This window comes from Rhyacophila brunnea, unplaced genomic scaffold (assembly GCF_057557595.1).
Source record: "Rhyacophila brunnea isolate RB1 unplaced genomic scaffold, BYU_Rbru_1.0 scaffold_2, whole genome shotgun sequence".
Classification (NCBI taxonomy): Eukaryota; Metazoa; Arthropoda; class Insecta; order Trichoptera; family Rhyacophilidae; genus Rhyacophila; species Rhyacophila brunnea.
In genome coordinates, this window is record NW_028232859.1 from 2,318,022 (window position 1) to 2,345,206 (window position 27,185).

The following is a 27,185-nucleotide window of genomic DNA, read 5'->3' on the forward strand; positions in this document are numbered from 1 at the left end:
GCGCTGTCTAACCAAGCCGTCCTCTATTATTGTCAAAATCGTTTCCGTTAGCTCGTTTCGTTTTGTTGACGCGGTTTTGTGTGGAGTTTTTTTATGGAAGTAGACAATTAAATAATCTTCGGTGAAAATGGAGAAACGAAGAGAAATACTGCGCTCTAAACGCGTGTGTCGTTTTTGTTTAAAAGTGGAAGAACCTTTGACAAGTATTTACGATCGTTCCGTTCGTGCCAAGAACTCTGTGCCGTTGCCTCTTCAAATAATGGCGTGTGTCGCTATCGAGGTAAAATCATTTATATTTCAATATTCCGCCCGGCTTTATGCGTGTCCGTTTGTTTCATTAAAAATATCTCCAAATTTTCTTTAATATTTATGTTTCCTTCTCGATATGTCATTTTTTATGCGGTTCGTATCTAGAATAGGCTAAAATGGGGATTATTGTACGAATGTTTTAGGGTTTGAGACAAAATTATCAAATCTCTTATTCACGAATGAGTGTATTTTTATACGTTTATGAAATTGTTGGAAGATGTCGCTATAAATTGGAAAAGAACCCTCAATATTGTCTCCATGTTTACCTAATTTATTAATTTCACTTATCTTATTTGTTTGCCGCGAATGATGTAGCAATACAGTAATATAGGTTAACATAAATCACAATGTCTTCTCTCATATGGCGGACATTTTGGCGAAAGTGTCATCAACAAAAATATAATATATTTTGTTTTTCAACCTTTGCTCATCCACTGTAAATACTGATATACCTACCTTCCCATAAGTCGATTTCATAATTAACTACCTACCTACTTATATGTTTTTCATATTAATTTCGATGTTATACATTGACCATCATGTTTGCAAACATATTGTTTAAATTTTAATCTGTATTTCATTTCAAAATATTATTATATTATTATTCTTTCCTGTTTATTTAAAACAGCGGCTCCCAAATGTAGATAATATGGTGTCCACATCCGACCTTCGGCTGTTTTCATTGCAGCCACATACATGTTTTAAAAATTATTTTCAAATCAGAGGGGGATATTAAAATGGTAATAGTGAAACAGATGACCACATGACCTTTTATAACTTTCTTTTTAGACCAAACCCAACCTAATCCAACCTAACCTAACCTAATCTTAGTGTGATAATGATGCATCAAAATGTATGAAAATATCAAACTTTAAATTAACTATTATTATTGGATCGAAAAGCACCTCCGCCGATAGAAAAAGGTATTTAATATAATAATTTTCTACATGGGATAAACTGTTTCCGCCAAGAAAAAATGATAAATGGTCATGCAATCATCTGCGGCTATACTTAACCGATTAAATTTTGAATGGTTGTGCTTCATTAAAAATAACTCATCTGCCGTACTGATTTGATTACCTATTCATTGATCGGTAAAAAGATTATTCAGTTTGTCATGTCATGATTATTCAATGTAAAAATATTAAAATTTGACATAATTTATGTCACCCTATCATGATGTGTCATCTGCAATAACTTCTTAGTCCCTAATGATTTCTCAGGTTATATACCCATAAAAACCTTTTTACGTCCTGTCTCTGCTGCCTCCAATATTTCATTGCATCATATCGTTGTTGTTTTGTAAAAAGGGCGAATCAACCATTTTGGCGAAATTGAGATTTTAATGAAAAAACAATATGTACCTCACTAGCTTTGTTGTGTAAAAACGGCGAATTTGTATCTCCACAGGAAAGCACTTAAAAAGGATAATCGTAAGGGCGAATATCCATTTAGTATTATGAATAAAAAGCGAATGTGACATATTAGGCCTTTTAAAATATTATATTATAAAGCCTATTATAAGGACAGTATTCTTTCTAAGCTTTATTATAAACTTGTTAGCCATTTATAATCATCCACAGGTAGTTAACAAATAAATGTCAAAAGTTAAAAATCCTTCTCCTGTAAAATAGCATTTTGGTTAGTTCGCCCTTTTTACAAAACACCGACGATATAGGCCTCCACAGAGTGGAAGTTTGTATTAACACATGTTGTTTTTACAAAAAATGGATGCCAGCCACTTGCTCAAAATATTAGGTCCATACTCTGACTCATACGCAAATTGAAAAAAAACTTGTACTTGCCAGACCCAGGATTCGAACCTGGGACCCACAACGTTATAGGCCAACCCTTAAGCCGTTACTTACATGGCAATGAATTATTCCATTATTTCTGCTTTTCCGCGCTTAATGGTAGCTATTACTTCTCTTGTCTTCTTTGTTTATCTAACACCTCTTCATTATTGACACAATCAGACCTGAATACTTTTAAAATTCTTTGATGAAGACATGTCTGCTCAAAGGGACTTTGTTACCCATGTGTGAAATCCTAAAAGTTCCCCCCCCCATCTTCAACTATTCAATTATAAAGATAAAAATAAATATTTTGCGAGTGAGTACCTTTGCATAATTTATGCTTACCTATGTAAATAAATTGGGTTACGCTGTCTGGCCCCGAGAACGTCTGGCCATTGGGTTTTGACCCCACCACACTCCGCACAGACCTCACGTGCCAGGTGCACGGAAGGCCCGCGTGGCTAGAGGGGATCTAATCTTGTGGTTAGGTTTTATTTGGTCAATTTTCGGACACATATTCCTGCGAAACTGAAACAAAAGTTACAATTGTCAAATTAATATGTATTGAAAAAAACAATTTAAGTAAGTACTACTTAATGTCATTTACTCATTTTAGGCACATTCAAATTATCAGCACCGATTATCTACCTATCACTCCAAAACCAAAAAAACCATTCGAAACCAATTATGCATTTTTAGTAGGTACTTATATAATATCTTACACTCGAATTTTGTGAATATTTATTTTTAGTAAAAAAATATATGTATTTTAAAAAACATCGATTTTTATAAAATAGATATAAAAAATATTAAAACCATGAATTAGTCAAAAATCTCTTAAGCGAAGCTTAGAAAAACTAAATTTTAATAATAAATATGACCATAAAATATTTATGTAATAATAAGATGGGGTCCTGCGATAAATTCACATTTTATTACATTTTTTTACAATTGTAAGTTTATCTTTGACTATTTTTCTTTTTATTGTTTTTAGATACATATTTATTAATAATTAATACAGTTGGAATTGTAAATTATCAAAAAAATGACTCAAATTGCAAGCTTCATATTTTTCCGCTAGATGCCTCTGGTAGGTAAAGACATCACCTTAAGCGTTGGCCTATAGCGTTTTGGGTCCTGGGTTCGAGTCCTGGGTCTGGTAAGTACACATATTGTTTTTAATTTGTGTATGAGTCAGAGTTTGGACCCAGTAGGTTGAGCAAACGGCTGACATCCATTTCTCGTAAAAACAAAATCTGTTAAATACAAACCTCCACTCTGTGGAGCCCCATATAACCTTATTAGGATTGGAAATGGTCGAAAAAAAACTTATTACTTTGTTTTACCTTCGTCACAATAAATAAAATATGTTTGCGATCTCCGCGGAGTGGGGGGTCGCCAGTAGTCTGAGCCTGGCGGACAAACTGTAGGTCAATACTGCTCGGCTATGGGAGTATCAGGTATATCTACCAAAGATATCTGTATGGCCGCCATTACGTGTTGACCGGCAGGTTCAACCTGCTACTCGACCTTGCCGTGTATGGCCAGCTATTGTTTCCTCCAAGTGGTGAGCATGCAGTTGTGTTATATATTAGGCTCAAAAACTGGTGTGTCAGTAACAGTAGTTATAAATGAATAAATAGTACTGGCTCTTTCTCACAACTTGAATATGACAGCATTTGTCGATGCAGATAGTACATGTAACAGATTACACGACACAAAACTTCGTCTCATCGCTAATTTTAATTTGTAGGTGTTCCCATCCGACGGCATGCCGGGCACGATATGCAGTGTGTGCCGGCACTTCATGGACCAGTCGTACCGCTTCAAGCAGATGTGCAAGCAGGCAGACGAGGGCCTACGCCATTTCCTCACTCACGGTGATCTCCGGGATCCCATCGCCTGGCCGAGGGACATGATTAAAGTAATGACTGCTTTATCAGTTTTACTATTGCATTAAATATATTTTTCCACTATCTGCCTAAAGATTTTTACTGCACAAAAGATATAAAATGTAAGCAGCAATATGAAGAAGAATAATTAAGGTGCTTCAATTATGCGTGAAGCACGATTCAAATTATGTACCTACTTTGGATTGCACTCCTTCGACATATCGCGAGTGGAGAACTACAAGGTTCTAAGTGTTTGTCCTTGATGAAACAAAAGTAACAATGTGGCAGCTTAGAATACTACTTCATTGTTGAGTTTGTTTTCTCAAGGACGAATACTTAGAACCTTGTAGTATTAGGCTCGCGATATGTGTATAAAATGATATTATTTTCATAGCAACAAATCCAATATGAATCTAATTTCATTTTGTCAATGTCCTCCTAACTTTAAAAATTTAGTTAACATCAAGCACGATGCACGGTGATTTCAGTCAAGAGATTGTTTCGAGTGGAAGTATCGAACAAACAATATTTAATTGGATATGTTATAATATTCTCTATGAATGATGTGACATTAAATTTGTCATGTAACTGAGTCCATCTGTAAGCAAAGCAGTGATTGACAGATATTATGAATTGGGGATATCCATTTTTCAATAATGTTTTCAGCAGGAAACACTGGTGCATGGAAAAAAACTGAAGCTTCAGCATGTTATTTTTTGCCCCAAAGCATGAGCTCACTCTATTTGTTTTATAATATTTTAATCTATGGTAAACGCGAAGAAATATCTATATTTTGTCTCTGAATATTATTAATGAATTATTATTATATTATTTAATTTGCCCTCAGTGTGCGTGAATATGACACCAGATAATATATATATAATTTTTCAGCATGTACCGGAAAATCTATTAACCCCTGTGGTACAGCAGACCATCACGGTCACTGAAGAAGAATATTCCGAAGAAGAGGGTGAACCCCAAATGAAGCATGAAATTAAAGTAAGTCTTTTTTCATTTTTAAATACAGTCGAACTTGGTTATTACGAGGAAGATGGGACCAACTGTATTTGCTCTTTATAAGCGTTACTCGTTATATCAGAGAATAGGTATTTTTAAATGAGCGGTCGGTCACATAACACAAAAAGTCGCAATTCAAACAAAAATACACAATTAGAATTATTCCCCGAAACAAGCATGGCATTCATAAACTACAAAAAAAGTTGTTTATTGCAATGAACGCTGGTGGTACCTAGTGACTTCACAAACCTTGGATTTTTTACATGCAATTTCAACCATATACGTGTATACTTTTTTTTCAATATTGTCGGCGAAAACACCAATTAAGTAGGTACTTAGACACTTAACTAGTGTCATAAACGTAATCCGATTCCGGCGGCATCCTGTCCGGTTGGATTTTATTGCTTAGGGTTGAAATGTTTTTAAACGATCGACACATTAACAGTTTTAAGAAATTTTTTGACGATATTGTAGCTTGGTATAACCGATAAGTAGCTCGTTATAAAAGTGAATAAATGTATGGAGAAAATCATCAACTAAAATGTCAATGAATGTTTCCTCGTTACATCCGAGATCTCGCTATATCCGTGATCGTAATAACCGAGTGCGACTGTATATATTATGCATATGCACACGGCTCAATTTGAAAAACATGTTCTTTTATAATTAATTATTTATGTTTTACCGTGTATTGTCTCAATTATTTCCTATTATATACCCGTGTAGTAATTTACGGAGTAAGACTGCTTTAAGGAGGACTGACAGACATTACGGTCTAAACAAAGCAAAGAAACTGAAGAATAGATTTAATTCAGTTAATGCTTTCGATGGGTTCACAATACTTATCGAATGCGACACCTAAAGTGTTAATTTGAACAATATTTAATTTATAGGTTCTAAAGATTAAATTTTACCATTTAATTTTTCATAGCTTATATTATATTTAGATAATTGCATTATGGCTCGTGATTCTGACAACTGATTATCTTTTTTGCTTGTGTTTCTTTTGAGTTGTTAGAAAATAAAACTAATACATTTATGTTGTAGGAAGAGGAAGTGGAGGTGAAGGTGGTTAAAGCTCGCGGCAGACCTCGAAAGCGTCCACCATCCGAGTCCACGTCTACTTCCACCAATGTGATCATCACCCCGACCAACTCGTCTCATCGCATCCGCAAAAATATTTCCACCGACGAGGCGGAGGAGCCGCCCACTAAAATCAGAGTCACGCAGCGGGGGGAGGAGCTTCTCATCACTGCGCATGGTGACGATGAACAGGATGAAGATTGTAAAGCTTTATTTATTTACTGACAAATATATTAACTTTACTCTATATCCTTAACATTAAAAAACACAAATCCAAATAAAAGTCTTGTCAGGGTAGACTAGACTTACTATTTAGGTGGAGTGTTAGAGATACTAGACATCAATTGATGATGATATTACAAGATACACAATTAAATATTATAGTTTACCAAAAAAATCAGTACATAGACTGACTCCCCTCAGTGTAAAAATATTTTAGATATAAATAACTACCTTTCGTTTTTTCTTTACTATGTATCATTCTAAGAACATGACTATTTGATATGTAAATATTTTTTTACTAGTGGAGGATGAAGAGGAGATGTTGAACAACCAACCGGAAACTGTAGAAACAGACGTGTTTCCATGCCCCCATTGCTTGCGATCGTTCCCTCTCAAACAGCTCTTAGATATCCACCAAGAGCAGCACACCAGAGAGAGGACCCACCATTGTCAACTCTGCGAAAGGTAATTCATTTGAAAGTCTCACAATCAATACTCTCTGTGTGATATTTTGTTGGCACACCTGCTGCAACATCATTGCATTGCTTATCATTGCAGATCGTTCTTTTCGAAGTTTGACCTGCAGAAGCACATGGTGATTCACACGGGGGTGAAACCTTTCAAGTGTATCGTTTGCAAGAAGACCTTCGCTAGACTCACTCTTCTCAGGCGGCATGAAAAGGTAAAATTATAATTCATTCTTAAATTTCTTTTTATTTTGTTAACTGTCAATTCATGGTGGAACTGCATTATATTGTTGTTTAATTTAATAAAACGCAATTTTTTGTAGTACCTATTCCACTTTTAATCAATAAATTAGGACCGGTTTCGTCTGCCTCAGAGGGACATTTTTAACTGTCTTTATTTAATTTTGACTCATTTTTTGGTTATTTGTTTTTGTATTCGATCTTACTGTACCACAACATTATTTAGGCGACAACAGAAAGTCGCCCTTGTCGCGTATAGAATAGTTCTGTGTTGTCATTTTTTGAGAAAACAAATCCTGCGAAATTAGGTTTTTAATTTATATCAATTCTATTCTCAGTAAGTAATTAATTTAGAAGTCTAATTATTGTTCGATAAGTACCCTGGAGGGGATTGTAGTTCACAGTTTTGCCACGTAGCCAAGATGAAGTTGCCGTACAATACTTCAATTGATAATATTGTTTATTTTTTATGTTTTTTATTGTAAATTTTGACTAATCATAAATATTTGTCGATATTAATGTTATTGTAAGACGTGTTGATTGTTTTATATTTTGTGTTTTGTTAATATTTTAAAATAATTTGTTTAGTGCCCCTAATGTAGTATGACATATTAATGTCCAACCTCATTCATTTTAAATTAATTTGTTATTGGGAAGGTATTATTCGACAGATAATTTATGTACCTATTGTTATATTATTTCTGTCGCTTTGGATTTTGTTTGATAAATATTGTTTTTAAAAAAATATATTCAGTTGAAAATGTCCCTCTGAGGCAGATGAAACCGGTCCTAATTTATTGATTAAAAGTGGAATTAGTACTACAAAAAAATTGCGTTTTATTAAATTAAACAACAATTCATTCTTAAGCAAACAATCTATCAAAATACAAATATCTACCTTAGGCATTAGGCTCAGAGAATTGATGCGATCTCATCTTTGTCTGAAATCAGAAAAGCCAATAAAATTGCCTTAAAAATTGAAAATTGAGATGGAAAGCCAAATACATATTGATATTATTTGTTTGGTTTGTGCAGGTTCATGCGAACATCGAGAGGCAGCAGTGCGGGGAGTGCAGTCAGTCGTTCATCACCGCCGACGATTTGCACTCGCACATCGAGAGGAAACATCTGACGACGAAACCTTTCAAATGTGACCACTGTACCAAGACGTTTGCCTTCAAACAGGGCCTGGACCGCCACGCCCTCAACCACAGCCGCGAGCAGCCCTTCCGCTGTGACTATTGCCCTCTTTGTGAGGAGTTTTCTATGCCATGTTCTCAATTATTACGGGTTTCGAACCTTTATCAAGTCGCGTTCCCTTTTTATAATACACAATTAATCTGAGATTACACGGCACAATTATATAAAAAGTCATTTTTAATAGTGAATCACGTTTTCTCTCACTTTAACTATGTTTACATGTGAGTTCACAGTCATCACATTTTCTTTCAGGTTACTGTTTTTTTCACATGAATCAACATTTTTACATTTTTATTCTCTTTACTAGTCTTTCTTTACCTCTCGGACATTATACGTTCCTTAAATGGGCATGCATCTGTGTATTAGCAAACATTGCATTTGGTTCCACTTGACTAGAAGTCTAATGTTTGTTTTCTCCATCAGTAGCTGACTGTTTTTGTTTAAAAATGATATGACAGTTTGGGTTAATCGAGTGTCGATTATTTATCAGTATACATAAATACAAATCCGTAAATTTTATAGACAATAAATATGTACGTACATGTAAATATGAAATTTCTGTCTGACAAAGGTCCACAGTATGTATTGCAGTATAGACAATATTTTTCATTTTATTATTTAGCTGGTTGACATCCTAAAGAACATCTTGAAAACCATAGTCTGGGAACCCGTGCATTAGATTAGCTTCCCTCATATTAACCATTGATGTATGTAACTGAAAGTAATAATCATAGATGTTCTAAATATAGAGATAGGCAACGAAGCGGGTTACTCATGCAACCAAATGAAGCATGTCGACGACAGCCGATAACTTACGAGAAAAAGCGACGCGATAAAAACATGCAGGGCATCACTGAGGATTTACGTTGGCCCTTTGACCGTAGTACCTTACGTAGTTACTACGTACTCATATAATATAATAATGTATAATGATGAAGGTTTAAAATAACAACACATTTTAGTATAATTATATTTGAAAGTTGGGAATTTATGAAAAGATAGGTAGGTTATTTAGGTACTTACTCGATAAGTCTTTCAAAAGTACTACTAGTAATAAAGTAATTAAAGTAAATAAAATTATAAAAGGTAATAATATATATGTCATATTATTATATTAATCAAAAATAAAGTTTACATAAAGATATAGAAAACACATTATTAAATTCTTGCAAATATCCCATCACTGTAATTAATTCAGCCGTAATTATGTTTAACTTACATATTTATAATTAGTTCGGGTATAATTAAGTTATACTACAATATAATATATATACTTACAATATATATAATATATAAACAACTTTCCTTTCCTAACTTATATAATATATAGTACGTACATATCTATGGGTAGGTATATGGATTATAAATATCTGAACACAAACACGTCTCATAATCAATTAATATTGTAAGCAAAATAAATAAATAAATATATATCACATTATTCACAATCTTAAAAAATCTTGTGTACTGTACTCCACGAAGAATTAACAGTGAATAATATCAAAGTATCAACGCATACAATGATAATATAGCAATGCTCAAATATACCATACAATCAAAATGTGTTTCTTATATTCAATTATAATATTGATTATTACAATGCATTCACTTAAATGCGGTCCTGAGCAATACAAACACGACTGCTGTGTGTTGTATGTAAACAGAGTAATTCGGAACGAATTTAAGCACGCGTTATGCGGCTGAGATTATTTTAGATTATTATTTTAACATGTATAAAATTAATTAAATATATTCATTTGTGATACGTCACGGTTCCTAAGCGTTTATTCTTTTCATTGCTGTCGTTTTTACAATTTAACACACTACACACAACCATTTTTACTGAATATTACATAGCTCAGGTGAACCTTCCACGTTGATTTACCAATGCAAACTGAGCGTCAATGTGACGCACGTTGAAGTGCTACCATAACTTGATTACCAGCCTGCCTCACCATACTTTCATATAAGTTGCCGTCCCTAGGTAATAATGGACCTATGTATTTTATTGAATGATTGTTATATTTGCAGCTTTCAGTTCATCCACTCGGTTGGCTCGCCATCTGCAGTGCCACGCCGGCCAGAGGCCCTACCCCTGCAAGTTCTGCCCTAAGTCCTTCCTCATGTCTCATCACTACATGAGGTACACTTCTTACTGCATACATAGTTCATACTTTATTTACAAAGTTCTGACTGACTTAACGGTTCACAATTTACTATACAATGACCATGAATTATTGATTATCTTAAATGTTTTAGGCATCTTCGGACCAAACACATACCAAAGTCTGGTAATGAAAAAACAGTGGACTCATACAAATGCATACAGTGTGACGAACTGTTTGATAAACAGGTAAAATAAAAATTAAATGCCATTTTGACTATTTTTTAAAAATTCTCATTACAATTACATCACCGTGTTCGATCCTAAGAGCATTACACAAAAGTGGAGGTTGTGTTACCAGTTTTTTTATTTTTACGAGAAATGGATTTTAGCCAATTTGCTCACCTTTTTAGGTCCACACTCGAATACCAAATACACATTGAAAAACAATATGTAAATTTGCCAGACACAGGATTCAAACCCGCGACATTATAAACCGACATGACATTGTGGGTGCACATTACTATAATGCAGCGATTTCCAAACTCGGAGGCGCGGAGTGTTGCAAAGGGAGGCGCGAAGAGTTTAACACAATTAATGTAGCCACGGGTTTGCAGTTTACAAATGCATAGTTTATAAAACGGCCGCTAGTTACAAACTACACAAAAAACAGCCCTATAAAAGGTTGTTTGAAAACCTGTTTGAAAATATGGAGACTAAATTTATAATACCTCACTTCTATACTAGTGTGAAGCGCCCTGGCTATCTCGTGAAAAAATGAAATAAAAGGCTCAAATCATAATTAGGAACGATATATTTTGTTGTTAAACTAGTCTATTTGGTTGAAATTAAAAAAAAATTGAGTCAAATCAATGGAAAGCCCACTAATGCATTCACTGATTTAAAAAGACAAAGTGAAGGCATTCATAAAAAATTGGAGCCTTGGAAATCAAAATTACAAAAAAAATAAGTTCACCATGTCACCATTTTTAAATGATTTCTACGCCAGTATATTGAAGCAAACAAAAATCTATTTACTGAGTTCTTGGTTAGTTTGCTAATGCACTTTTCACATTATTTTATTAATACTAAAAAAAAGTTTGTGGCGCTGCTTTGTTTCAAGGCTAATAATATTTTAAATATGTGGTTGAAAGATCCTTGCCTGGGGGTCCGCTTCAGGATGTGGGGCACATGATAAAATCCATTTTTCAATGAACGATGATGAATTTGGATTGACTACTATTGAAATTTATTGTGCTAATAAACAATCACATTCATCGTACGAAAAACAAATTAATTTAAAAATGAATATAATATAAGTAGTAAAACCTTGGTTTTTTTTAGGCGCCAAGATTAGATTTTTTTAAAAGGGAGGCGTAATAACATAAAGTTTAGAAACCACTGCTATAATGCATAAAATTATTAATTCTATATTTTAATTTGTATCTCATTTGCTGTTGTTTTCAGGATGATCTCATATTCCACTCGGCTGTCCACGCGACGCAAGATTTGACTTGCCCCCTGTGTAAAGAGAAGTTTGAGGATGTGGACAGCGTCACCATGCACATCAAGTCACATATTGACGGTCAGTAAATTTAATTTTATTATTGATGCACATATTTGTTTCCTGCATGAAAGCATAAGGGAACTCTTTTAAAGTAAAGGTACCTTACGAATCGGAAGTCACCTGATGGCCTCACGCAAGCTTTATTTGATTTGACATTTCTTTTTCTAGTTAGAAAGAATGTCATTTTAATATTATGAATATTTTGTGATTGTTTTACAAATAATAAGTAAATTAACGCTTCAATTGTGTGGAGGTGAAGAGACAATTTTATTCTAAAAGAATATTTTTTATATCTACTGCTACAAATCTTGCCAATACTATGAACACATTACATGGATTACAGGGTTTTCCTTTTTTAACTGTCAATTGATAACCACCGCTTTAAATGCTTATGTTGTTTTGTGTTATTGTAGGTGAGCAATACATTTGCGAGTGGTGCGAACTGGTGTTCACTACAGAGGAGAATTTGGATTTGCACATTGACGCTGAACACAAAGATGCCATGCCCGGAGACCACTTCACGGAGATCACTTACCTCGAGGGGAGATTGGTCAGTTTGCTCGCCTTCGTACTGACAAACTATTCACCTGTCTTATTTATATAATAATTAAACGATATTTTATTGTGGATTTGTTTGGATTAGGTTGACCAATCGGAACTTCTTCAGATGAATCAATCTTACGAAGGTGAAGAATTAGAAGAAGAGGAAGAAGAGGGAGAAGTTGATTCGATATATGATGGGAGTGAGTATTATGACAATGCTGTGTATTGAGAGTGCGATTCTTCATTTATGAGGAAAATGGTATTTTGTAATTCGATTTTTTTTTCTAATTTCAATCTCGTTGATTTTGAATTAACAGGGCTGACGGTCTTTGGCTGAATGCTCCAATTACATTAATCACTTCATTCATGATTCTTTAACTTGTAATATCAATCAAAGCTATTAGAAGCAAAGGCAAGAATGTCTCACTTTTCCGTTTTTCAGAAAACGACAAAAAATTCTCCTAATTTGTATTAACGGCCCATGTGCTCGTCGTAGGTCGAAATTGAGTTTTTATTGTATTTTCAAACCATGATCCTGGACACTCCTTAAACGTTGTAGATAATCTATTTATATAATTTTGAAGCCTTATTATCCTTTATAAATATTTTAAACATTTGATGAATGCATAAAGTATTTTTATTACATAAAATAGTATTCTTTTAAACCTCTCGCTCTAATGTTTCAGAATATAGTCATATTTCGGTACATAACTGTGCAGTGGTGTTAAGATTTTTTACATTTATTAATTTTTAAATGCATTTATAAAACCATTAGTATAATTTATTATGAGATAATTTTTGTAAAATAATCACGATAAAAAATTATATTGATAATCTCTGTGATCCCAAATTTGACAAGATTTAGGCATTTTATTGTTCAAAAAATCGGCAAGATGATACTTATTATAAGCTATGTCTTTGACCATTCAAGTGTGATAAACATCTTATGAATAATGATTGCTTTATAATAATTATTGACCTAAGAATAAGGTAGTGTTTTTTTGAAATACGCCATTTCTTTTGTCATTCCCCAGTGGTTAAGCTACAACATACGGCCGTAGCCATAAATTGACAAACTATAATTGAAGTAGGGAGTAAAATTATGTTAACGCGCGTGTTTGAACATGTACCTAACCTTATTTTTTTTAAATGGTACATGTTCAAACACGCGCGTCAATATCATTTTACTCCCTACTTCAATTATAGTTTGTTAATTTATGGCTACGGCCGTATGTTTTAGCTTAACCACCGGGGAATGACAAAAGAAATGGCGTATTTCAAAAAAACACTACCTTATTCTTAGGTCAATAATTATTATGAAGCAATTATTATTCATAAGATGTTTATCACACTTGAATGGTCAAAGACATAGCTTATAATAAGTATCTTTAGAATCATCTTCAAATGTGTTAATCTTGCCGATTTTTTGAATAATAAAATGCCTAATTCTTGTCAAATTTGGGATCATAGAGATTATCAATATAATTTTATATCGTGAATATTTTACAAAAATTATCTCGTAATAAATTATACTAATGGTTTTATAAATGCGATTAAAAATTAATAAATGTAAAAAATCTTAACACCACTGCACAGTTATGTACCGAAATATGACTATATTCTAAAACATTAGAGCGAGAGGTTTAAAAGAATACTATTTTATGTAACAAAAATACTTTATGCAGTCATCAAATGTTTAAAATAACTATAAAGGATAATAAGGCTTCAAAATTATATAAATAGATTATCTACAACGTTTAAGGAGTGTCCAGGATCATGGTTTGAAAATACAATAAAAACTCAATTTTGACCTTCGACGAGCATGTCCCCCCTTAATATTATGTTTACTATCTACGGTAAATATGTTGAACAATTTCTACAGTAATTATCAAGCTTATTAACCTACATACATATAATTATTTGATCTATTTGTGAAATGGATATTAAATAGATAATCATTTATTTCATGATTACGGGCTTTGCGATTCAATCTTATTTTTATATCAAATTTTCATCTAGTCAAAGTTATCTTTCCTCCTTACATAAAAATGAATAACTATTTAAAATATTTGAAATTACTTTTATTCGTTTCCAATAGCGTCAATTATTGTTCCATGTATGTAGTAGGTATCTGTACCTATCGAGCATCATAATTTATTATTGTGATTGTGTCAATGAAATTGCAGATCAGCAAGAGACAAAAGAGGACATAGAATTGGATGTTGAAGAAGAGGAGGAAGCTGAAGACCAGGATGATGAAGAGCAGGAAACAGATGTAATTAATATATAAATTTTAAATTTCAAAATACAAATTCTCGAAAACCCGTTAAGAATTAAAAATATTTTATGTAGTTATATAATGTGATGTGACATGTACCATATAAATGCCAGTTCAGTAATATGTAACATATCTCTCATTCTCATTCACTAAGGCAGCGATTTCCAAACAGGGAGGTTCGGTGTGTTGCAAAGGGAGGCGTGAAAAGCTTAACACAATTAATGTAGCCACAGGTTTGCAGTTTGCAAATGCACAGTTTATAAAACGGTCGCTAGTTATAAACTACATAAAAAAATCCTATAAAAGGTTGTTTGCAAACCTGTCTGAAGATATGGAGACTTATTTTATAATATAATTTTATAATAGTAAAAAAAGTGCTCCTTTATTTCAGGGCTATTAAATAGTTTAAATATGTGGTTGTGCGTTGCAATTTGATGTGTTATCTACATGATGATTAATATAATTAAATGATAACTCCCGTGCATAATTTAGGAAACACTACTTTAGAGCACCACACTGCCCTTAACCTCAGCGATAGGTAGGTGGGCCTGCCAAAGATCCTGGCCTGGGGGCCCGCTTCAGGATTTGGGGCCCATGATAGAATCCATTTGTCAATGCACGATGATGAATTTGGATTGAAAGGGAAAAATTGGTAGAATTATCATGCGATAATTCATTGAAACAAAATCCCTAGTTCAATTTTGGTTGAATCTAATTGAACAATAATGTAATACTTTGTCAAAAAAAGCAATGCAAATTGTAAGTAAAGTACTACTAACATTCGTAACATCATATTTATGCGAAACGGGATTTTCTGCATTACCTGCAATGAAATTCAAATATCGATCCCGTTTAGTAGAAAAAGAGCACTTTGTACTAACAAGCACATTTCATCGCATGAAAAACAAATTAATTTAAATTACCATAACCTTGTTTATTTTTATATTTTTTTTCCATTTTTGTATTTGTACATTTTTAACTATTTAAAAATATGTCTATTATTATTAATGAAATAAAAAGGGGGGGAGGCGCCAAGATCAGATTTTTTTTATAAGGGAGGCGTAGTAACATAAAGTTTGGAAACCACTGCACTAAGGGCTAAAACACATGATCACACATCTTGCCTGATTCGAATCGCACCCATTTGTAATCGAGCAAGACATGTGTTGTGGCACCCGCAGTCTGTGTCAATTTGCAGCGTCTCTCGTCTTCGCCCTAGAATAAACTCGAGTACACGGTAGATACGTTCCACGCGATACTATGTTTAAAAAAAACATGTAAAAAAGTATACACTAAAATACTTTATGAAAGGTAACAAAAATTATTCACTATGTTTTAACACATTCTAGCCAAATTGGTCTCCAACATGCATTCAGAGTTGATAGCTTTGCACCGTGTTATTTCGAAATCGTGTAAAAAAATCGTATAAAAAGGGAGTTCAGTGTATATTCATATTGTCATGTGTATCTTTTTATCGAAGGTTGCTGTGGTTCAAGACAATAGCAAGACTGCATCAGACGAACTGTCGTTCCAGATGAATGTCCCCCAACCGGTCGATAGCCCGCAAAATCACTCTGGTAATATTCTCAGAAATATGTAAATTTAATGATTAACCTGTATTTGAATGTGTTGAATTAATGTACTATTATAATTGAACTGTTTAAATGAAAAAATTATTTAGAATAAGTACTAAAATTCAATTGTTTTTTTCTTCAGAAGACGATTCTAAACCGACATACATTGAACTTAAAACGGTAGCACCCACCCAAGCCTTTACTAAGAAACCCATTGAAATCGTTCAAAAGAATGCGTTAACTCCCAGCACGGTCAGTCCTCCCAAGTCGTCTATACTTCAAAAAGCTCAAGAAGTAAAAGCACAAAGGAAACTCGCGGAAGAACTCAAAGAGAAGCAAAGAATTTCATCCGGAGTGCAAAAAGTTGAAAACAAATCATTCAAACCCATCCCCATCCAGCCTTTACAGGAAGCTGCCGCGACACCGTCTCCCAAGTTGGAAAATTCAGAGAAAAAAGTCTTCACTTCTCAAGTTCACAAAATCGTGCCAAAGTCACATGTTATCGTTTCAAATCAGCATTCAAAAGGGTCACCGATTATTAAGAAAATTGAAATACTGTCGCCTCCGAGAGACGTGTTGAAAGACAGTTCCGCTTCATCCAGCAGTAAAGACGCTATCAAAAAGATTATCAGGAACTCTTATGATGTGAGTAGCGAAGAGAAAACCTCCGCCCCCGTCTCCAGAACCAACGAAAAGTCACTCAAATTGTTGGAAAAGGATCTATTGGAATTGCAAAAGGTACCTATATTATATTTTTTTTTATATATGTTTCTAATTAATATCATTAATTAAGGTTTTTGTGTTCTCCTAACAAACTTCACCCACTGACACTCACGGAAGCCGCGCGGCTTAAGCGTTGGACTATCACGCCGTGGGTCTCAGGTTCGAATCCTGGGTCAAGTACACATCGTCGGTGTTTTGTAAATAGGGCGAATTAACCAAAATGCTACTTTACAGGAGGAGGATTTTTAACTTTTGACATTTATTTCTTTTTTACCTGTAGATGATTATAAATATCTAACAAGTTTATAATAAAGCTTAGAAAGAATACTGTCATTATAATAGGTATTATTATATAATATTTTAAAAGGCCTAATATGTCACATTTGCTTTTTATTTCGTAATTTTAATTAATTTAATTTTAGTCGATTATCGTTTTTAAGTACTCTCCTGTGGAGATAAAAATTCGCCGTTTTTACACAACAAAGCTAGTGGGGTACATATTGTATTTTCATTAAAATCTCGATTTCGCCAAAATGGTTGATTCGCCCTTTTTACAAAACACCGACGACATATTGTCAGGGTATGGACCTAACAGGTTGAGCAAGTGGCTGACATCCATTTCTCGTAAAAAACAAAATCTGTTAATACAAACCTCTACTCTGTGGAGGCCCATATGATCCTATTAGGATCGGACATGTTCGAAAAAAAAAAAAAACAAACTTCAATGCGTTATGACAGATGTTTTGGTGACTTAATTTAAGGTGGCGAAATCTTCAAATTCATCGGACCGCTACATGAGCGGGAGTCAACGTTTCCTATCGCGCAAGCCACTCAGCCCTTCTAAACGCGACCACGACAACCGAGACTCCAAACATGGCAACCATCGAAGTGATGACAGAGATTTCCGGATCACCGCTCCCAAGCGCACTGACGCTCACGAAGATCGTGATTCCAAATCCTCATCGAAACGCGAGTCGAGCGGTAGCCGAGACGATCGCCATTCCAAGATTCGCCCTGCCAAGCGTGACTCCGTCAGAGATGAAAAAAATAGAGACAGTAGTAAAGATTCCAGGAAAAGCAGCGGCGGAGGGGATACTGAAAAAGAGAGAAAGAAGATTAGCGAAAGCAGCGGAGATGATAATCCGTCTAAAAAAAGCAGTGAAGTTTTCAAAAGTCCACATGTTGTGAAGAAGAATGATGGATCTATAAGCGTCAAGAAAGGATTCATGCAGAGGTTTGTTCATTATTAATTCACATACAGTTATAAACATCGTATCGACTCAATATGGACTAAGCATTTTTATTTGTTTATTTAATCTGCCACGAAAATTTCAGAGATGCTGAGAAGAATAAAAGTCACACACCCGTCTACCCGAAAGCCAGCTCAAGCGAAGATAAATCGGAAGGCCCTCCCACCCGTGCCTTCTCTCCGGCCCTTGCAAATATCAAGAGTGAAGCCGGCGTATGAAACTGATCATATTTATTTTTGTTCATAGCATTACTTCGCCTGTTACTTTATTTTTCATTTATTGTTGAATGTATTAAAAGTTCAATAAAACCCAAATTTCAAGGACAGTTTTAGTCTCCTGTAAAGCAGTTTCACGTTTATTATAAATTCGATTAAGTAATTGCAGAAATTTTCAAAAACAACGTGTGTGTTGTGTTTGTATTAATTGGATTGTAAATATTTGCAACAGGAGTCTGAAAGCAAGTCGTTGATGAGTGATGACGACGCGGGCCCTACGCGGCGCCGTTCATGCCGTGCTTCGAAAATCAAGGATTATGCAGCGATGATCCGCTCACGACTCACGCGGGAGGACGACGATTCCGACGAAGACTCGGATGACGATTACAGACAGTCGTCAGAAGAGGACCCCGAGGACGACTTTGCAGTCAGTGCTCGCCTGCCATCAGTCAAAGTAATAATTATTATTAACATTAAAAGTCCACTATTTTAGTTCAATAAAAATTCATAGTACTTCTGTTGAACTTGTTGAAGATATGGAACATGGCACCGCTTCATACTACAGTGTACCATGTTCTATTAAAGGGGAGAATAATTTGATCTTTTAAAACCACAAAAAGTTAACATACATCCTCATCATCGCTAATGGATGATGAAGAAGCATTATAACTTATTTGTGACTATAAACACCAGCGTTCCATTAGTTACGGTGGCCACACTGAGTGAAATTGTGGACACCAAACAAAAAAATCAATATTGTCATATGTTGTTGTGTAAATCATTTTCCCGCACAGATCGTTCATTTTTGAATGTCCCGCCAAACACCCATAAGAACAATGTTAAATAATCCTGCATTAACCGTTCCCCGATTTATCGTTTTCCTCGATCTATCATCTAAATATTATGGTCCCGTCACAAATATTATCCCGATTGACCGTTTTTGTTGAATATTTTTCATTTCGCTTTCGTATAATTGTTAATGATACATACAGATCTTTCAGTCGCGTCAAAAAAATCAAATCAAGTCAAAAAAATCCGCAAGAAAAACGATTTTTTTATTTATTTTTTTATATATCCCACATTTATCGTTTTTTTAGGGTCCCTTGAAAACCGTAGAATTGGGGTTTCACTGTACATCTTTTGTCATTAAAATTATTCTTAAATTAAGATTTTTGTTTTTGTTTTGCTCATTACTTAGCCGACACCGCTGCCGTTATCAACATCAACCCCGCTGCCGACAGGAAAGCGAGGTCGCGGCCGCCCTCGGAAAGTTCCCATCACTGTTGTGGGCATGGCTAACACTTCCGATGTTACTCCCGTCACGCCCAAGCCAACGGAACTGGCCCCGGCTGTTGATTCACCTATTAAGACTCCTCGCCCGAAAGGAAGACCTTCCAAGAAAAGTTTGGAAGAGAGAGCCCTCATGGAAGCCATCGCCAGAGAAAAAGGAGTCTTACCGCCAGACTTGTATGTAGTGTATACACACTTTCTCTAATATTTAGGGAAAATAATCTAGACCAGGAGTCAGCATAAATGGTTGACTTGAAATTGCACCCCGTATGTTGAATTATTTCAATAATGAATAATTTTAAATGGATAAGGTGATTAAAGAAAATCTACATCATTCGAAATGTTTTTTTTTTTTTAGAATTATTAATAACCATGTCTTTGCTTTTTCGTACAAGGATTAGGGTACAAGTAATTTTGAACAATCACAAACACCCAGGCTTTGAGAAAAACACATAAATTAATGTTTTTGTTATGACCGGGAATCGAACCCATAACTCTCAGGTGGAAGGCCAGCGCCTTACCCACTGCACCACGAGAGCCGCCTCATTCATTCTAAATGTTGCAATCCGTATCTGCAGTCGGATGGCAAACACAAGAAGGCACAATCATTTCTATTTATTATTGAAGATTTTCAAATTGAATTTTAAATAATCAAATTCATCAATTCATTAATCAAATTGAATAATTTTAATAATTTTCATAAAAAAAAAGCAGAGGAAAAGAGAATTTAATCACCAACGTTGTACCAAACCAACATCGGATGGAAATTTTGGAATTACTACATAAATATAATATCATAGGAAAATATCCAAAAATTTTATTGATGTTATACCTCATGTTTTTAATTTGATGTAGCTATTTTGGCTAAGAGAAATAAGTCACAAAAGTCACATTAGGGAGAAAAACAGTGATACATGAACCACTTATTGTTTTTAATCTGTTTTCACCCTATTTACGGAATGCAGTCAGCTTGAAGTAAAATACTAGGTTGAAACTCTTGAGGCATAATATGTAATAATAGACTGCATGGTTCTCGGTTTTCAATTGTGTCGATTGGTTTTCCACGTGGGAAATAGTAGTACAGTAAAACTGTTATTGGTTTATTATTTATCGTAATGATGTGGAAGTCAAATCAAAAAAGATTCAATTTTTTTTGTTTTTGTTAACAGCGTCGATTGTGCATCTCCAGTGGTGAAGCGGCCGAGGGGAAGACCACCGATTAACAAATCTGCAAAGTTAGCTGCTGCCGCCAGTCCCGTCACTCCACTGGACATTAAACCTAAACAGGTCGCCTACATTCATTTTATAAATGGAAATGCATTCAGTCAGTGTATTAATTTTGTAATTCGAAAGTTTATAATATATTTGAAATCGTTTTATAACCATTATTCTATTGCAGATAGTCGAAAAGTCTCCTGTTAAAGTGGACCCTCTATCGAGCAGCCAAACAATGAGAATTCAGAAAATTGAGGGAGTCGTTCAATCCGTTTCCGCGTCGGGGCAAACTGTGCACATGTCTCCTCTCGGGCAGACCCTCAAAAAGGTGACAGACAAATCTTTCAAATGCCCTCATTATCAGTCGAAAATCGTTCAGGGAAATAAAATGTATCATTGCATAATAATCTTGGTATTTTCATGTATCACCGAAATATTTAAAAATATATACTGTCGACTGACGGTACTTAATTATTAAATATGCAGTCATTATCCAAATGGATAAAAGGTTATTTATTTCTATGAAATCTACGAGTTCTGTCTTGACATTATATTGTTGACGGTCAAAATTCTATCTTACTCTAAGGCAGGGTTTCCCAAACTATGTTCCGCGGAACACCAGTGTTCCGCCGAACATGAATAGGTGTTCTGCGACCATTTGGAAAGGTTTTATACACTGCAACACATTTAAAGATCTTCTACTAATACTTCTACTAATAAGTAAAACTAACATATTTAAAGGATCTACTTGAAAGACGAGTGATGATCAATCTCCACTGATGTTTATGACGTCAAGTATCTAGATAGGTCATGGCTCCCACAAGGGGGGGCTGACAGGTCTCTAGCCTGGGGGCTTGTTGTTTTTGATTATTTGGGATATGCAACTGTAGATCGTCACATTGCCTTTAACCTTAGCGATAAGTAGGGTGCCCACCAAAGATCCTAGCCTGAGGGCACGCTTCGTGATCAAGGTACAGACGGAGAACCATCTTTTCTCACACCGTTCGCATGAAAAAGATATTGTTTTTAACTGACAGTTGCCAAAATCGGCAGAACGGTTAGCTGCGCTAATAAATAACTTACAAAATAAACTAAGTGTTCCGTTAAAATTTCCGGGTTTGCGAAGTGATCCATTGCAGAAAAAGTTTGGGAAACCCTGCTCTAACGCATGGACCGGAGGTATAAGCGTGCCGAATGCTTGCTCACTCGCACTTGAGGCGTCTAATTCCAAAAAGCGATAAGTCCACATTTGGTCAAAATCGAGAAAAAAATATGCACGTATTCTTTGTATAATTTTACACAATATGTATTGATCTATAAATTCCAAAACGCGACATAACCCTACGAAAAAAAATATTTCAAGTCTCGATTTATTACAAAAAGCGCCAAGTCCGTGTTTCATATTATTTAAAGCTTGGTTGATTTCGCGCGTGTTTAAGTCAACCAATAAGGGAAGGTTTTTTTTTTTTTTTAGAATTATTAATAACCATGTCCTCGCTTTTTCGTACAAGGTGGTTGTTAGTAATTTTGAACAGTCACAAACACCCAGGCTTTGAGAAAAACACATAAATGTTTTTGTCATGACCGGGAATCGAACACAGGAACTCTCGGGTGGAAGGCGAGCGCCTTACCAACTGCACCACGAGAGCTTTAAATATTGAAAAGGGCGTCTCCCACGCTGTAGCATCTGGTAAACTTATGACAGTGCCATGGAAATATGTGCCTTATGCGGGATAAATTAAAAAGTGAAGTACAAGTAGCGCTAAGTCCAATTTTATTTTGCCTATATTTATTACATTTAAGAGTTTATCGGCTGAAACAAATTGCCATTTGGTTCTAATTTCGACATAGAATACGACGGGGAAAAAAATCTCACGTTAAAACAAATAATTGAAGCTAGAAACATAAAAACGTTGTTTCCCGATAATATTGAATTGTGGACTTGTCGCTTTTTGTAATTAGACGCTTCACTTACGGTTCATGGCTCGATGCATTCGAAGCTATGAACACATAATATTTACTTTAAAACTAAAAAATCTACCTGCTTCAATCAAAGCGGTTCGGTGACGGGTTTCGTAGTGTTTCATTCAAAAATTGTCCTGCTGCAATTCACCATAATTATTATAATACATATCTGGTTTATATTAGGTTTCCGCGGAAATGGTCCGATCACTTCCGCCGGGAGTTCGTCCGCTTCCGATGCCTCCCCGTACACAACTCACTCAAATGAAAATCGGACCCAAGATTGTTCGGGTTCAGAAGATCCTCATGACCAAAGCCGAAGTGGACGCTATGGCCAAAAAAGGACTCGTGGAGATTAAGGTGAGATAATAATATCCCGCTTCTTCTGATCATACCTTCTTTACAACAAATAAATTTGTGATGGGTACCTAAAATAATATTTTGTTTATTCTGTCAGGATGGAGCTGTAGTATTGAAAGCTGGTGTCAAACTGCCGGCAAGTGGAGATTTCTCATCCCTCAAGTCCATCTTATACTCTCCGAGTACTTCGGATAGCCAAACAGCAACCGCATCAAAAAGCACCGAACCTGACACTTCCCAAGTAAATGCTATCGCAAACACTGCAGCGGAAGAGAGCGCTCCATTGGAAGAAAACAAAGCCACCGCAACGGAACCTGCTGTCAAAGCTACTCTACCCGACCGGGAACCTGCCAAACCCTCGCGATGCCAGGACGATGTGCTGGACCCGGATGAGAACGATATAAGTACATAATTAATGAATTAGTGGATTTATTTATAAACACGACTGCGATTATGTCATTTGTATACCTAAATGGTAAATCTTTAAAGTGAGACGATTGAAGCTTGATAATCGATTGGAAGATTGTGAATGTATATTGAAACCTTTTTTATTGTAATTTTTCACTGTAAATATTTAAATTCTAGGCATGTATGTAATTATTGTTAATGCTGCTGTACTATAAGGAAAATACTTTTTACTTTGGATTTTAAATTGTATAATATTTTTTATAAACCTACTAAATGACTTTTCTCATTCCCAATGACAATTTAAGGTCATTTTCAACCATTAAATGCTATTTTAGAGATTTATTTTCGATCCTACAATTTATTATTATGATATTTTTTAAGTATGTACCTACAATCGATGTAACTCTACCGTAGTCGTTAAATAGCCCAGCACAACTTGAAGTCAACCTACCTAGATATGAGTAGATTGTAATAGATTTTGGTTTTTTTAGGTTTCAAATGAGCTTTTTTCACTATTCTCTGACATTTCAAAGTGATATCATTTCGATGCATATTAATTACTATGTGTGAGCCACGAGATCGAGTTCATTATGTGTATTATTTCTATAGCTGATCAAATGTGCTGGCTATTTAACATATACCTGTAAAAAATATATCCGAAATAACATAAAAATATATTGTATAAAAGATCTGTACCTACGTTGTGTTGATATAGTATTTTGCTAAGATGACACTCAAATGAATCACTCAACTTGAGAAGTTAAAAATACATATTGTTTTTGACTATGTGCTTTTTAGTGCTGTTTCAGGTGTTACTTCTCAGATGTAGATCATTTCCTAAACAAAATTGTGTTCATTTTCATCAAAGTCATTCAAATTGTTTTTGCTTTTGCAATTAAGAATGTTTTAAAATCAAATACATATGTAGGTGTAATGCATGCAATATTCTTTCTACGTTTGAAATGAATAATAATTAATTATTAATCTCATTTGAAACAATAAAAATAATTTTCCATTTTGCTATTAATAAATTCTAATCGAACTCTTGTTGATTGTGAATATCATGAAATATAAATTTGACGTTAAAATATATTTTGTACTCGGTTTAAGCTCAAAATTTAAGAAGTGTTAATCAAGTGCACCATTTTTAGTTAATATATCTGTTATACTGCATGTCGTTATTTTTGTATTTCTTGGTAAGTCAAGCTGAGGTAGACTTTGTTAAAATTATAATCAACTTTACTAGTCTTGTGTATATTAATTGAATCGCTGAACAGCTGAATTGGCTTAAAACCATTGACAAAAACCTCAGCAAATTTCTTGATACATATATACAAATACATAATGTGCTCTAATGTTTATGTATGCATTTACATATATATACGTAGGTACATGACTACATTGAAGTGTATTATAATTCTAGCCGTATTCTACCTACCAATTATAGTGTATGTTTCTTATTTTCCTTTGTATTAAATTGTAACTGACTTGTATAGTAGCGGATAATAATCGTTACTAATGAATATGATCGTAAAAATCATATTACAATAAACGGAGAAACAATTGTCATAATAGTGGAATACCATTTATATTTTCGAAATATTGGTCATCTATTTTATTGGCATAAACAAAAAAGTATTAAACATTACTTTCAGGGCGTACATACTTATATTTTTAGTGTGGGCAATAAAGATTGATTTGTTAAAACTGAAATGTTAATGTATTTTTTTTTTATTCATTTGTGACATTTTATTTATTTACCCTCTTCGTTCACCGGGCCCGAACCATAAGGCAATAAGAAATTGGAGTTGTTTCTAATAGCATGGTATGTATGGCATGATCTCCACATCCTGAAGCAGGGCTCCCAGGCCAAGATCGTTGGCGGGCCCCCCTACCTATAGCTAAGGTTAACGGCAGTGTGATGCTTTACACCAGTGTTTTCCAAATGTTGTTCCGCGGGGTAATAATTAGTATTCAGCGTATTGTTGAGTACCTACCTACATCTACTCGATGTATTTAACCCTTTCTAAGCCTTACGAATCCTGACTTAGTACAACAGTGCGCGTTGTGATTTCAAGCATCAATAAATCGTAATAAATGTCTGTCAAACATACACAAATAGAGTAGTAAAAAATCGGAGTCAAGTTCAAAAATGATTATGACAGAACCTAATATTTTATGTGACTAATAATAAACATTCGTCGCCTAAATCTGATAAGAAATCACAAACAAGATTTCTTCATTAAAAAAAATGCCGGCATACTCGAGCGACGCCATGACAGTTACGAAATGGTGCTGGACTAATGCGTCGATGACAGATGATAAACAGTTCAGTATTCTTATAGTCTACCGGCTACCCAAACCACTACATAAATTTGGACAAATATGTCATACACATAATGAATAATAATATGGTTTATGACTTTTATGAGCATTTTTGTCGATGTGTTGAAAAAATATCAGTCATAAATAGCTCATTTTTATAGCATCCATCTAGAACACCTCAAATTGTGTAACTTTTGTTTGAACTCGCATACACATTATGTGTAAGCACTGCAGGCTGAGTATAAATAAATCATCCTTGAGAACTACTGGCTATTTGAGAGTGATGTACTTACCACCAGTGCCTGGTTTGTATCTACCATTGACCCCGAACTGAATGGAATCGAATGACACAGTTTATATGTAAAAAAAGGTTTATTTTTCGAATACCTATTACAATTCGTAAAATATTAAATTTCAAACACTTTTTGCACTTCTAAATGCTTTATAGTCAACACAATTTTATTTTCAAGTTCAATTGTTTTTTTATTATATTACTTCAATAACCTGGTACTAGAATAATCTCTTATTTTATTATAATGATGTGATAGTAAGTAACTCGAGTTATTTTCGACTATAAATATAAGAAGAATTCTACATAAAAAAATCGTAGTCATGAATCAAACCCTTTTGAATAGTATCACGAAAAAAATAATTCTCAAGTGTCTGCCTCATGCCAGTAGACGATAATTCGCCACGCAGTGTATAAAAATGCAGTAGCGCGGGACCTGGTGCTTGCGTAATATGACAATTTCCGCATTTATGCGGGAACGGGCGTCTCAGTGTTCGTATCTTTTCTTTATAAATGGCTGCTAACTAGGGTTAAAAAATAATTTTTGTCTGTTTTACCTAATACTATAAACAGAAAATAGTATTTAAAAATGTTAATCAATGATAAACAAAGAGATACGTTAAAGTGCCCACCACCACCCGTCATATATGCACGGCCGCTTTCTATGACGTTTTAAACGTGTCTGAAAGAAGTGATTTTAAGTGCTCATTCCGTCCCGAGACGGAGCCGCACGGGACTGATGCTGCAACCATGCACCGTAGTGCTTAAAGAAGAAAATTAAGAAAGAAAATTAAATCGCGGACTCCTAGATATATTTAAATGACACCTTGTTCAAATTATTTTCCGAAACTATTAA

At 34.5% G+C, this 27,185-nt stretch overlaps 1 protein-coding gene across 2 annotated transcripts; it reads left to right on the plus strand.

Annotated features, from left to right (window-relative positions):
* The first annotated feature begins 28 nt into the window (after window positions 1-28).
* Window positions 29-25,432, plus strand: LOC147071676 (uncharacterized). Of its 2 annotated transcripts, none has more exons than XM_085946271.1 (23): window positions 29-280; window positions 3,859-4,029; window positions 4,889-4,996; window positions 6,062-6,299; window positions 6,622-6,784; window positions 6,878-7,001; window positions 8,062-8,278; window positions 10,258-10,369; window positions 10,486-10,579; window positions 11,798-11,915; window positions 12,311-12,447; window positions 12,541-12,640; window positions 14,627-14,715; window positions 16,199-16,295; window positions 16,435-17,030; window positions 17,777-18,249; window positions 18,351-18,477; window positions 18,713-18,934; window positions 19,679-19,947; window positions 20,940-21,057; window positions 21,170-21,313; window positions 23,134-23,307; window positions 23,405-25,432. In XM_085946271.1, the coding sequence occupies exons 1-23, from the start codon at window positions 128-130 to the stop codon at window positions 23,717-23,719; spliced, it is 4,359 nt and encodes a 1,452-aa protein (XP_085802397.1). In that variant the 5' UTR covers window positions 29-127; the 3' UTR covers window positions 23,720-25,432. The 2 variants fall into 2 exon arrangements, with proteins under 2 accessions (XP_085802397.1, XP_085802398.1); XM_085946272.1 differs by having other exon boundaries at window positions 16,438-17,030.
* Window positions 25,433-27,185: the final 1,753 nt, after the last annotated feature.